This window comes from Leopardus geoffroyi, chromosome C2, assembly GCF_018350155.1.
Source record: "Leopardus geoffroyi isolate Oge1 chromosome C2, O.geoffroyi_Oge1_pat1.0, whole genome shotgun sequence".
Classification (NCBI taxonomy): domain Eukaryota; kingdom Metazoa; phylum Chordata; class Mammalia; order Carnivora; family Felidae; genus Leopardus; species Leopardus geoffroyi.
In genome coordinates this window covers 153,012,696-153,025,195 of record NC_059333.1, presented here as the reverse complement: position 1 = coordinate 153,025,195, position 12,500 = coordinate 153,012,696, and the positions used below count along the sequence as shown (strand labels likewise).

Sequence of the window (12,500 nt, the reverse complement as noted above, 5' to 3'; positions counted from 1 at the left end):
TGCCTAAGCCTGTTAGTAAACAGTAGTATACTTTTTTCCCACCAAACCTTATGGAGAACCTATCGGCAGAACGATTATGATTAAAAATGGTCTAGAGTTTCCTTCGCCTCCTCCCACAGAAGCCCTGAGATCTCTGCCCTCAGCTCTGAGGCTTGGGGAGCACAGTGTGCAGACTGTGAGCCTGGGACTCTTATGTGCAGAAACCCCAATCTAGTGTGCCAAGAACGTTTCCGCCTCTAAGACCTGTGAGGGTAAGTGGGATGGGTGCCCCGGGAACCTGAGAGTTAACTATTCATGGCTGCCAGTTCACTACCGAGGTTGGAAAATTCCAGATCTTCTCCCAGGAAGAGAACTGGAATGAATGCCCTTCCTAAATCTTAGAGGGCAAAACCAAGGTTCCTTCCCCCCCGCCCCCCCCACATTTTTGCTCCCTACCCTCACCCTCTCCATCCCCCTGGCAGTGTCTTCCGTGTACTTTGGAGCAAGAGGTTTGTATGAAAAGGCTCTTCGTGATGTAACTGGTGTCTCTCTTGTTCTCCAGTTTTTTGATGGCCTGGGAGAAAATTTGCCCCAGGACGTTTTTAGTTAATAATTCAAGCATCACCTGAACAGATCAATTGAAGTAACAAAGCACTATTGCAATTATATAGTGTCCTTGCTTGTTCCAAGGACACAGCTGTCCAGAAGAATTTTTACCAGTGGTCTGAGGAATTTGCATTAATCTAAAGCCAAGCTCTCAGAGAAGCTGTGTGTGTTTAGGAAGCGGGGCTGAGGGTTAATGGAACCCTCCTTACCCATTGTCCCCAGCCCCGCCTTGTTCTCTGCAGCACAAATGCTAAATCAGTAGCTTACTTATGAGGAGTCTCACCCTTCTCCCTCTTCTCTCTCTTCTCCCTCTTCTCTCTCTTCCAGTAGTACCTGAGGTCTTTTCTGTCCTGTTAACTCAGAGAGTGCTTGCAAAGTGTGGGTTAAATATGCTCAGAAAGTAATTTTTATTCTCAGGTCCGGAAAATAACTGAGCCGCTTTTGGCAGATCTTTGACGTTTTCAGATCTGCTTAGGGATGGAATCATTTCCATCCCTAGAGCCTTATTTCCCAGGCGAGCAATTACATAAAGTTTAAATGTTGTTTTAGTATATAAATGCATAGAGACTGGACAGACATGCACCGAACTGAAAAGAGGGGCACCCGGGAGAGGAATGGGGAGCAGGGAAAAGGAAATAGTTGTCTCTTGCGTGTCTGTATTCTTTACAATGAGAATGTGTTTTTATTACATAATCGTGTGATAAGAAATTAAATTTTATTCTGGTCACAAGCATGCTTTCTGCTATGGCCCAAACAACAGAAATAGCTCAAACCCTCTTTATTATGTTCACTTACAGAGCTCACCATATTCTGCCTTTTTAAAACACTGAATACAAAACTTCTTCTTGCGAGTTTATTGTAATGTTTCTAGCACCCTGCTTGCTTGCTGATTTATAGTGAAAGACAGAATCCTTTTTAGGACCCTGAATCCCATGTCCCATGTCCAAGGTGCATCTCCTCCCGGTGCTACTGGGAGTACTGGGGAGGGAATACTGCTTGGTGAACTTTAATTAGAGCCAAGGGAGTTGGGAGGACGTGAAGGCTTTTTCTTCTAGATGATGTGGGACAGGAGGAAACACCCACTGGAGAGAGCCCCTATCGAATTAGAATCACCACTCAGCCCTAGACCAGTGGATCGTCACGCTTGCAAATTTACCTACCCGGTTGACTTCCTGTGTTCCGTTCACTAGTGAACCAGCTGAAGTCCAAAATTAACCCTGGATCTTGACTAATATTCACTGTAACCTCCCGTCTCCCCTCCTCCAAAAAAGGAGATAATCCATTCAAAAGGGAATACTCCTTGATTTCATTTTTTTCTTGTTTTGTTTTGGGGTTTGTTTTGATAAGCTAAATTTTCTGTTCTTCAGTGGCTAGGGACACAGTTTTTTGTGTGTGTTTTGTTTTGCATTAAATATTGAACAGAGTTTGACCTTCTTCCAGGAGAGAAAATTAGCTAGTTAACACTGGGTACGGAATATGCCACAAAGTAAACTAAAGTACTTGGAATCATTTCTAGAATGAGGCAAAACCCAAGGAAATAAAACTCTAAATCACGAGTGACTTTGGCTGCCGATATCCAGCAGCTTATTAACTCTTTACAACCTCTTTACCACAAGATTAGAGTCAGATACTACAAAGACATAAATAGGTTTTCTGATCCACAAACACCATGTGGATTAAAGTATAACGTCCAGAGACTAAGGATCCAAGGGGTAAGTGCTACCTTCACTCAGTACTGCAGTGGGGTGGACACAAGCCAGGGCCCTGTACCTGGACCACTTTTATTTCTGTTTTCTATTATTGGAAGTCCTTTTGGATTGCGCTTTGCTGGTGGATCCGTAGGTCCTCTTCCAAGTTTCTGAAAATTGTGGTCGTTAAAACAAACCAGCAAAAAACCACTACGGTTCCTGTATAGCTGTAAAATGTACTTCTATACCACAGGGAACTTCAGACAAAAACGATCCCCGGGAAATGGGCCTGTGTAGTTAGAATAGCTAATATAATTGAGTATTTATTTTGTGTAGCCCATTTTAACAATAACAGTAGCCACATGTATATACCAGGCAGAACACTGGGCATTTTACCACAGTTACAGCTGAGAGCAACAGCCTTCCATGGCAGGTAGTACTATCCCAATTCACAGCCAAGAAGAGACAGATCTGATACTCACACCCTGACTTGTCTGGTTCCAAAACTGAGGCCCTCCAATAGCCATTCAGATAACGGCACATTATTTATTAAAACTTCAGTTGTAAAGTACGTAGTCCTACTGTTTTTAATAACATCCCATGATGTGCTTAATCAGGCATTTACGTGTCTGATCTCATTTATAACCTCGCTGACAACATGATAAGGGGATTGATTGGTTGGTATGTCTTCTACATAAAGGTAATAATACTGATTTTTTTTTTCACTTTAGCCACCAGCTAAATACCTCCTTCCAGAGGCGACGGTGCTTGACTATGGAAAGAAATGTGTGGTCATTGATTTAGATGAAACATTGGTGCACAGTTCATTTAAGGTAAATCAACATAAAAAGCAATCCATAACCTTTGTGATTTTGGTCACAGTGTGTTGGAAAAGGAAAAGTAGAAAGGATGACATCACTGTTCATGAAGAAATCCCAGTAATAGTTGCTTATTACCTCCGGTGAACATTAACTCGAGTAAATACTTACCTATGAGGTTTGAGTTTTCCAACCCTCCAACCCCTGCAGAAATACTTCTCGGATGGCAAAAGGCGATCAATGTGCCAGTGCCCCAGGACACCACGGTGTGTTTGTGAAGGTAGCTAGAGTGCTGTATGTCTTATTGGAAGGGGCAGGGGAGGCACTGTTAAAATTGTCAAGCAACCTGCTGTCTTGGAAGTTTCCCCAGACCAATTTTTGAAAGATGTCCAACTCTGAAGAAGACTTCCAGAGTTACGGCCTCCGAGCAGATTCAGCCATTTGTTTTGAGCTTTTTCATGACAGGAGGTAGCTGGGCTTTTTTTTTTTTTTACAAGCTTCATAGCTGAATGAGGATCCGTCCACCGTATGACTTCCCTCCTGAAGGGGGCGGGGCTGCAGCGATGTCACAGGGAGCATCGGACGGTCTCGTGTCTACCTCGTTCCTCACTCCATCCCCTCCCTGCCAGAATGACAGCACAAGTTATGAATTACCAAAGGGCCTCCGTGGGGAAATGGCTGTGGCTACGCTATTCAGAAATGACTTCGTGAACCATCTCTCCATTTTTTGAAATGAGACAGTTTTTTTAAAAGAGGCAAATGAGGGGCGCCTGGGTGGCTCAGTCGGTCAGGCGACCGACTTCGGCTTGGGTCATGATCTCGCGGTTTGTGGGTTCGAGCCCCGCGTCAGGCTCTGTGCTGACAGCTCAGGGCCTGGGGCCTGCTTCGGATTCTGTGTCTCCCCCTCTCTCTGCCCCTCCCCTGCTCACACTCTGTGTCTCTCTGTCTCTTAATAATAAATTTTAAAAAATTTTTTAAAGAGGCAGATGACATGGCACCCGGATAGCTCAGTAGGCTAAGCGTCTGACTTCAGCTCAGGTCACGATCTCCCGGTTTGTGAGTTCGAGCCCCACGTCAGGCTCTGTGCTGAGAGCTCAGAGCCTAGAGCCTGCTTCAGATTCTGTGTCTCCCTCTCTCTGCCCCTCCCCTGCTTGTACTCTGTCACTCTCTCTCTCTCAAAAATAAACATCAAAAAAAATTTTTTTTAAGGAGGCAAATGATGAGGGGTGCCTGGGTGGCTCAGTCAGTTAAGCATACAACTCTTGGTCTCAGCTCATGTCTTGATTTCAGGGTTGTGAGTTCAGGCCCAGTGTAAAGCCTACTGAAAGGAAAAGAGAGAGAGAGAGAGAGAGAGAGAGAAAAGAAAGAGAAAGAAAGAAAGAGAAAGAAAGGGAGGGAGGAAGGGAGAGAGAGAGAAAGAAGGGAGGGAGGGAGGGAGAGAGAAGGAAGGAAGGAAGGAAGAAAGAGAAAGAAAGAAAGAAAGAAAGAAAGAAAGAAAGAAAGAAAGAAAGAAAAGAGTGAGGGAAGGAGAGAGAGAAAGAAAGAAAGGAGGGAGGGAGGGAGGAAGAAAGAAAGAAAGAAAGAAAGAAAGAAAGAAAGAAAGAAAAGAAAAAGAAAGAAAGAAAGAAAAAGAAAGAAGGAAGGAAGGAAGGAAAGAAGGAAGGAAGATAGATGGATAGATAGATAGAGGCAAATGATGAAACAGCTTAAAAATAGGGTATCTGTGTGTTGGAAGGAAGAAGAAGGGTCCTGGTCCTATTTTTCTTGGGGTACTTCTGGAGATGAGCTGCTCCACTATCACTGGCCAGTTTGATCCCATTCCTCCTTGTACCCCAACCCGTGACACCCCTTACTTTGCGGAAAGATATGAAGGCACCCTCCATGGTTGGGGGGCGTGGGGGGTGTCTCACGTGAACCAGTCATTCCTTGACCATTGCAGGGGACGTTGGAAGAGCCATCAAATTTACCTGAAGAACTTTCTGTCAGAAACATCCTTCCTTATGCCTGCTTCTCACTAAACAGAAGCCTTCCTTGATAGGACAAGGCCAGGTGGTTGTCTGTGAGTCCTTTGGGAGAGTAGAGGAGGTAACACACATACTCTAGCAGTGAGACAGGCCACTGGGGCCTGGAGGTACCACCTCATTCCCCAGCACCCTGAGGGCCCTTCCAGGATTGGTCCCCTGGTTGCTATGACCTTATGTCCCAGCTCAGCTCTGAACAGCATTGGAAGCTTTTTCTCCCCTGTGGGCAAGTTGCTGAGGACTTTTCAAAGGCCTCTGGAGGAAAGCCCTTTGGAGCAGGGGTTATTTGCCATTTCAGCCTGGACAGCTTCCTCCCAGGCTCTGGGAGTGTGGGCAATGCTGACCAGACTGCCCGAGGCTATGGAGGGTTCCTGACTCCAAAGGCAGGACCTTAACAGCCCCTGATGTCTCCAAGGCCTGCTCAAAGAGCATTATACAGAAGCTGATGTGAACAGCGTCTCTTCATTTCTTCCCTCCCTGGCTTGCCTATATTTGCAAGCAGAATATCCTTTATTGTAGGGGCAGGGGGTGGGGGGTGCTATTCAAATATACTTAACATACAGGGTTATATTAGTTGCAGGTACACGACACAGTGATTCAACAATTCTATACATTTCTCAGTGCTCATCAAGATACATGTACTCTTTCTTTTTCATCACAAAGGAGATTTTTTATTTGTCACCATTAGATGTCTGAATTTTAAACAGATTCTTACAGGCTCTTACCCATCAGCTCATTCAACGTTAGCACCGGTCTCATCCCCAGTAACTTCTCCAGAACTACCACCTTCAAACCATGAAGCTTCATGAGCTTTTCCAATTCAAACGTGGGCTTCTTCGGCATTTTTACTTTTCTTTTCTTTTTTTTTTTTTAATTTTTTTAATATTTAGTTTTGAGAGAGAGAGAGTGCGAACAAGGGAGGGGTTGCAGAGAGAGAGAGACACAGAATCGGAAGCAGTCTCCGGGCTCCGAGCTGTCAGCGCAGAGCCCGACTCGGGGCCCGAACTCACAAACCTGAGATCATGACCCGAGCTGAAGTCAGACACTCAACCGACTGAGCCACCCAGGTGCCCCAGCATTTTTAGTTTTCTAATGAAGGCATCATGGGGTGGATAAATAGACTGACAAGCCTTTTCTGTGTCTTTTCCGATGCTGTCCGGAATCAAGTTATTGACCAGTTCTTTGAAGTCATTTGCACCTCTCGGGTCATGATTTCCACCATCTTTTTCTGAACTCGGCAGACCTGTTGGTGCTGAGTGTAAGAGATCTTCTGAATCTGATTGTTGCTTTTTTTTTTTTTAATAGCAAAACCAACACAAAACAGACAAAGCAAGTAACCATCAGTAGTCTTGACATCAACATGAGTTTCAATCATAGTCTGCCATTTTTTGACCATGGAGCACACTTTGTCACAGGAAAGATCCATGCCATGGATGTTTGGCAGTTTTTGCCCTGAAGGTCCTCAGTAATTAGGTTGAATTTTCTAAATGCAACTTCATCGTTCCGCAGATGAGCAGGGCTCACTTCAAAAACACGACCCTTGAGGCCATCAGATGCAATTTCGGTTCCTTGAGTCCTCGTGACTACTGTTTTTCCAGGATTTCTTATATTAAATGTAGCTGGTGCTTGCACATCCTACCAATCTTTCTTAGAAAATGGTTCGACCACTTCATGCTCTGTCTCTCTCTGTCCCAAAAATAAATAAACGTTGAAAAAAAAAATTTTTAAAAATAAATTAAAAAAAAGAAAATGGTTCAACCACTTTCTTCGCGGCTGCCTTTTTGCCACCTTTCACAAGGTGCTTATTCTTGCCCGCTGCCATGGTGCTGCTCAGGGAGCCAAAGGCCAGGTATGTGTGCTCTGAATCTCCTTTATCTATTTCACCCATCCTTCCACCCACCTTCCCTCTGGCAACCGCCTTTATTGTACAGTTTTTAATGTTCTGGGGCATTTCAGAGGCCTTGGAGAATCTGAAAGCTGTGACCTCTCTTGAGATCATACAACTGTAAACATACAACGGTTTCACACAGAGGCTCTTAGACCCAGGTTAAGAACCATGGCTTGGCATGGCCTCCTTTACATAGCATGTAAGAAGAAACCGAGGCTGAGGCTTGATTTGAGCTGGGGAATGGTTGTTCTCTTTTAATGTACTCTATGGAATATGATTTTGCAATCTAATAATGCCTTGTTAGAGTTTCTTCCTTCATGATTTTGTATTTTGGTTGTGGAATTATAAAATACTGAACTCATCCTTGGCCTTCCAACCACAAGAGTGAATAAACTGTAATCTTAAGCTTCAGGTACTCTGTTGAGTGCTTAGCAATGGTTCTGTGATCTAGTATTTTCTGTTTACTTAGCAAAGAACAATGCATGTATGTACGATGATGGGCTTAATAAAAGCAGACCCCAGTTCAGATTCTGACCAGAGACTCTGCCCTGCACACCCCTGTCCGCACCCCTGCCCAATAGCCACCGCACACGTGCTGTCTTCCCTCTGTCTCTCTCCTATTTGTCCCAGGGGTTTGTGTTCTGAGTCTCTTGGGCCTGTTCGTTGGAGTAGTTGCTACCTCATTTGCGGACTTCCATTTAGAACTTCATGTTAAACCTGGTATTGATTCACACGAGGACTGCCGAAATAATCATGTTTGCATTTTAAGTATCATTAGTATTGTCAAAGAGTTATTTCAAATAGGCTTAAGTTTGTGGCTGTGCTGGGTATTGTGTTACTTAGAACAGAGCAATCCAGGGTGGGCCGGCTCTCCCCACGGCCCAGGGCAGGAGACGGTGCCAGGCAAGGCGGAAATCACTGTTGCTCAGGACCAGATGGAGCCATGGGCACACATCAGACCCATTACCGCAGCTGTGGAAGAGAGGAGAAACGAAGGTCCAGAGGGAAAGGAGCCGAGGCCGTGGCCTGTGGCCTCTGATTTCACCTCACGTCTGTGGCCCTGCTTTGTGTCCTGTGCTCAGCATCTCCTGCCCAGCAGCCCATCACAGGGCAGCTTACATCCGTGGGTCCAATACAAATCAGTTTCCCCCCAAGTCGCAAGTCCTCTGGGACCACTGGGCTCTCACCTCCTCCCCCTGGTGGCCAGTACTGGTTCCACACCATGTGGCAGGGCTCTAGGCGAGAACTGGAGTTTCTGAGGAGCCCCATTCTCTGGCCAGGCTGCCCTACCTTTGTTGTTTAGGCCAGGGAGATGATAGAGAGGTTGGACCGAGATGCTGAAAGTTTAACGATATTCAGAACAGAAAAAAATGTGCTTTCCTGCTTGTGCTTATTTTAAGGAATCAAAGCATACTTCAGCATCCCTCACCTAAACTTTTTTCCAGGGACAGCCGGGTGGCTGTCGGTTAAGTGTCCAACTTCGGTTCAGATCATGATCTCACGGGTCATGGGTTCAAGCCCCACGTTGGGCTCTGTGCTGACAGCTCAGAGCCTGAAGCCTGCTTCAAATTCTGTGTCTCCCTCTCTCTGCTCCTCTCCCGCTCATGCCTGCTTGCTCTCTCTCTCTCTCTCTCTGCCTCTCTCAAAAATAAATAAACATTAAAAAAAATATGTTTAGCTGTTTTTTTCCAATAATAAAAACATTGGTCCAGGCAAACCTTATTCTTTCTAAAGTTTCCAATTTTATTTTGTTCTTTCGGATATATTAATTATAATTTCTTTTCTCTCTAGCCCATTAGTAATGCTGATTTTATTGTTCCGGTTGAAATCGATGGAACTATACATCAGGTAAGAAATCAAAGCTAAATCTGAGCTGCAATTAGCATTTTTTGGTAATTACATTTCCTATGAACTTAATTCTAAATTCCCATTTCATCAACACTTTTATTACTGAATCAAAAGGGAGCAAGCTTTGTAAAATAAACACAGTGATTTCCTGCTTTCTTTTTTTCACTGATGCATTTACTTTATATTGAGTGTATAAGGGAAACTATAATCCATTTGTAGATAGTAGATGTGGTTGCAAGTTGGAATAGTTCTTTGATTTGATTCAGACTTTTAGAAGTTTCCATATCCCCCACTGGCCTAGCTTGATGGTCTAATTAACTTCCTCATGTAATGGCTTTCGGCTACTCTCCTAGCAGGCAAAAGGAAAATGCCACAAGTACCCACTTATGGTGGGATGTTGGGAAGAGGTGTCAATTTCCAATACCTGCCACTCCAGACTGATCTTGTCACTCCTACATCATGTTCTCCAGTGGATCTTTAGCAAAATCCCAACCAAAAGGATGTGTGTTTTTGGATCAGGAGACAACTTTGAATAAAGATGCCCTAGTTAATTGGCACGCATCTTTGTTCTGATGGTTTTTTTCCCCTTATCTGCATGAAGCTTCTCCAGGAATAGCTTCATTTATGAACATACTGGAACACTGTGGGAAAACTCCTAGCCTTGGAAGTTGAGGAGTAGGGGCGATTTGTAAGGTTTTCCACGGGGATGGTATGACCCTCTTCTTGTTGACCCAGGGTCTTAAAGGGAGAGTCTCTGGCCTGATTGTGTTTATATCCCAGGAAGGAAAATCTCTCTTGGTGCTTGAGCCATAACAGGATGTCTTTCCTTAACAACACTAGTAGTTTCCTTGGCCCTTGAGGACAGGGTGTCAGAGTTGATGTCTTGGAAATCAGCTGGTCCGACCGTGTCGTTATCCAGATGGGGAAACTGAGGCTCAGCCAGAGAAAGGGTTGGTTCAAGGTCACATCATGGAAAGAATTAAAATGAGACTTCCGGTCTTTTGCCTCCTGGCCCATGGCTCTTTTCCTGATACCCTGGTCCCTTCCCTTCCCAGGCAGGAGGTCTTGCCAGGAAGCTGGCCCTTGGAAAGGCAGCTTTATTTCTAGTGTCTCCACGTGTCATGCTTTTAAAAGCCAGCAGGGAGCCAAAAGACAGGCACTTGGGCATTTAACATTTGCAAAAGCATCAGCTGAATTAACTCAGCATCTGAGAAGCAGTTAAGGCTTCATTTATTACCTTGGCTTCTGCTACAAAATAAGGAGACAAAGGAGAGGCTGCCCACTGGCATGGCAAGAATTAGGAGAGAAATTAATCCTTCCTTCTTACCTTGCAACTGTGAGCATGATCCTCAGGGCCTGACCTGCGACAGCCAGCCCACTCTCCAAGGAGCCACCCCGGCTCCCCCAGCCTCCCTCCAGACTGTACTGTGATTCATATGGCGATAGATACTCCAGGGTCCCAGGGGTGGGATCAGAAACCCTCTCTCCTGAGGGAATGAAGCCACAGGCGCCAAGAGGAGGACCAAGGCCCTGGCGAAGGCCGTGGCCTCGTTCAAGTAATCCAGGATAGGCTGTGCAGGTCCCGATGGGCCTATTCTTGGTTACTTGCACGCGGACGCGGGCCTGGACGCCGGCATCCGGGCCCAGGACCTTCCTCTCTGCCAGAGGCACCAACACCAGAGTTCCCAAATCAGTCTCCTGCCCTCTGCATGTAGCAAAGCTTGCTTTCCAAGCAGCATTCCCAAGGAGACTGAGGACCACAGGCCGCACCCATTCCCTGGCACCGAGGAGCCTCATGGACAAAGTAGGGGCCTGGAGCTACTGCAGCCACAAGCCCTGCCCCAGCCCCACCCCCAACCTCCCAGTTCCTCACAGCCCTGCTGGCACCCCCGCCAGGCCTCTGGCCCTTCCCTCCACCCTCGGCCACAGACCGTGCTTACCCCAGTCTTTCAGTGGGCCACAAGTTTCCCACCGAGTCCTGGCTCTGTGCAGAATTCTTCTGCCATGCACGCATCCCCTGTGTGGTACAGAGCCCCGTCCCCACTCTGTGACTCCGTGGGATAGACAGCCGGCAACATCTGCCATTCACGGCCTCACATGTGCTCCCCCTGACCTGCCTTTGACACTTCCTCTTTAGCCACTTCGTCTATCCCCCGTCTCTAAAGGGCTGGTCACGAAGGGCTCTGGCCTTGCTCTCACACCCGGGTATTTTCAGGCCAGGTCTCGTGCTCCTACCGCTTCCTCTGCCTGGAAGCTTGCTTCTCATCCTTACCAGCCTGGTGAACTCTTGTTCATCCTGCAAGGCCCAGGCCAGATGTTACCTTCTGTGATTCCTTCCCCTTGAGAGGGGAGTTCATTGTCCTTAATTTATCTCTCTACTACAACTTGGATATGCATGCTTATTTTGATTTGTTCTTATTTGTATCTGCTCTAGACTGTGAGCTCTTCAAGGGCAAGGCCTGTGTTTTGTTCATTTTTGTAACTTCTTCAGGCTGAGCACAGAGCTGGGGCTCAGTGAATATGAGCTGAATTGAATTTTAATAAGTTTGATTTATTTTAGGGAAGTGGCTAATTTCACATGGAATTTATTCAAGTTTTAATTAGTTCTTCCCTCCTCCCGCCTTCCCTATCTTCTCTCACCAGCTTTGCCTTGTCTCCCATTTCCCTGGTCTCCTCAGATTTGTTCAGGTTCCCCAGTCAGGAGCACAGAGCCACCCAGCCACTCCAGGAAAGCCTCTTCTTTGCCCCCCTCTGCCTGGAGGCCCCTCCTGATGGGGCCCTGGGAGTAGGTTGGCGTCACGTCCCCCAAAGTCTATTTCTGTACCGAGCTCAAGCAGAGTCACCTTTGTGGCATCAAGTGGATGGCTTCCCACACTGACAGGGAAGGCACCTCTCGCCTCTTTGCTGGGCCTGCGCTCCCACTCCAGGCCTTTCTGGCGAGAGAGGTGTTCCAGTCGAGGGTACGAGGTGGCCGCTTGTCCCAGAGCTGCCAGACATTGGGTCGGGCCTGGACGTCTGAATGGACGGCCCCTGGGCCGTAGCCTGTGTCCACATAGGGCCTGACCCACAACACGTACTGAGAAACACGGGTGAGAGAAGGAGCCGTTTCGCACAAACACGGCACAACCCTTCTACTTACTGGTTCTGAAAATCCCTAAGATCCCCAGTACCGCGGTCAGCTTCCCTTTCCCTCTTGAGAGGAGGGTGCACCAGACTCAGACCGTGAGCCCGGTCTGAGGAGTGTGTGTGTGTGTGGCCTAACGTGCCGCATCTGACTGTGTAGCCCTCATACAGTTGGGGTGTCCCCCCCACCCATATTGCTGGGGACAGCAAGCAGTTCCCTTTTAAGGAATTCTTCCTACGTGGGTGTTGGGCCCAGGCCACCCCAGCAGCTGCCATGACTGACCAGCCTGCTGTTTGCTGCCGTTGCAGGTGTATGTGCTGAAGCGGCCCCACGTGGATGAGTTCCTCCAGAGGATGGGCCAGCTCTTTGAGTGTGTGCTCTTTACTGCCAGCTTGGCCAAGGTACGTCCTGCTCCCAGCTGGGCTCCCCCAGCCCCTCCACCCTGACCCCCTGTCTGCCAGGCAGCCCTCTGTTAAGGTGTGGGAAGCTGTTTCCATGGTGACAGTTTCCCACCCCAGATGGGATGGA

The 12,500-nt window shown here is 47.0% G+C and overlaps 1 protein-coding gene and 1 pseudogene across 5 annotated transcripts in view; one reads left to right on the top strand and one right to left on the bottom strand.

Annotated features, from left to right (window-relative positions):
* Positions 1-12,500, top strand: part of CTDSPL (CTD small phosphatase like) — a 120,638-nt gene that overhangs the window by 97,229 nt on the left and 10,909 nt on the right. For all 5 annotated transcript variants that reach the window (XM_045436572.1, XM_045436575.1, XM_045436574.1 and 2 more), the window contains 3 exons: positions 3,005-3,106; positions 8,792-8,848; positions 12,281-12,373. In XM_045436572.1, the coding sequence (XP_045292528.1) occupies positions 3,005-3,106; positions 8,792-8,848; positions 12,281-12,373 (252 nt within the window). The remainder of the gene's footprint in view (positions 1-3,004; positions 3,107-8,791; positions 8,849-12,280; positions 12,374-12,500) is intronic.
* LOC123575977 lies at positions 6,116-8,269 on the bottom strand (annotated as a pseudogene).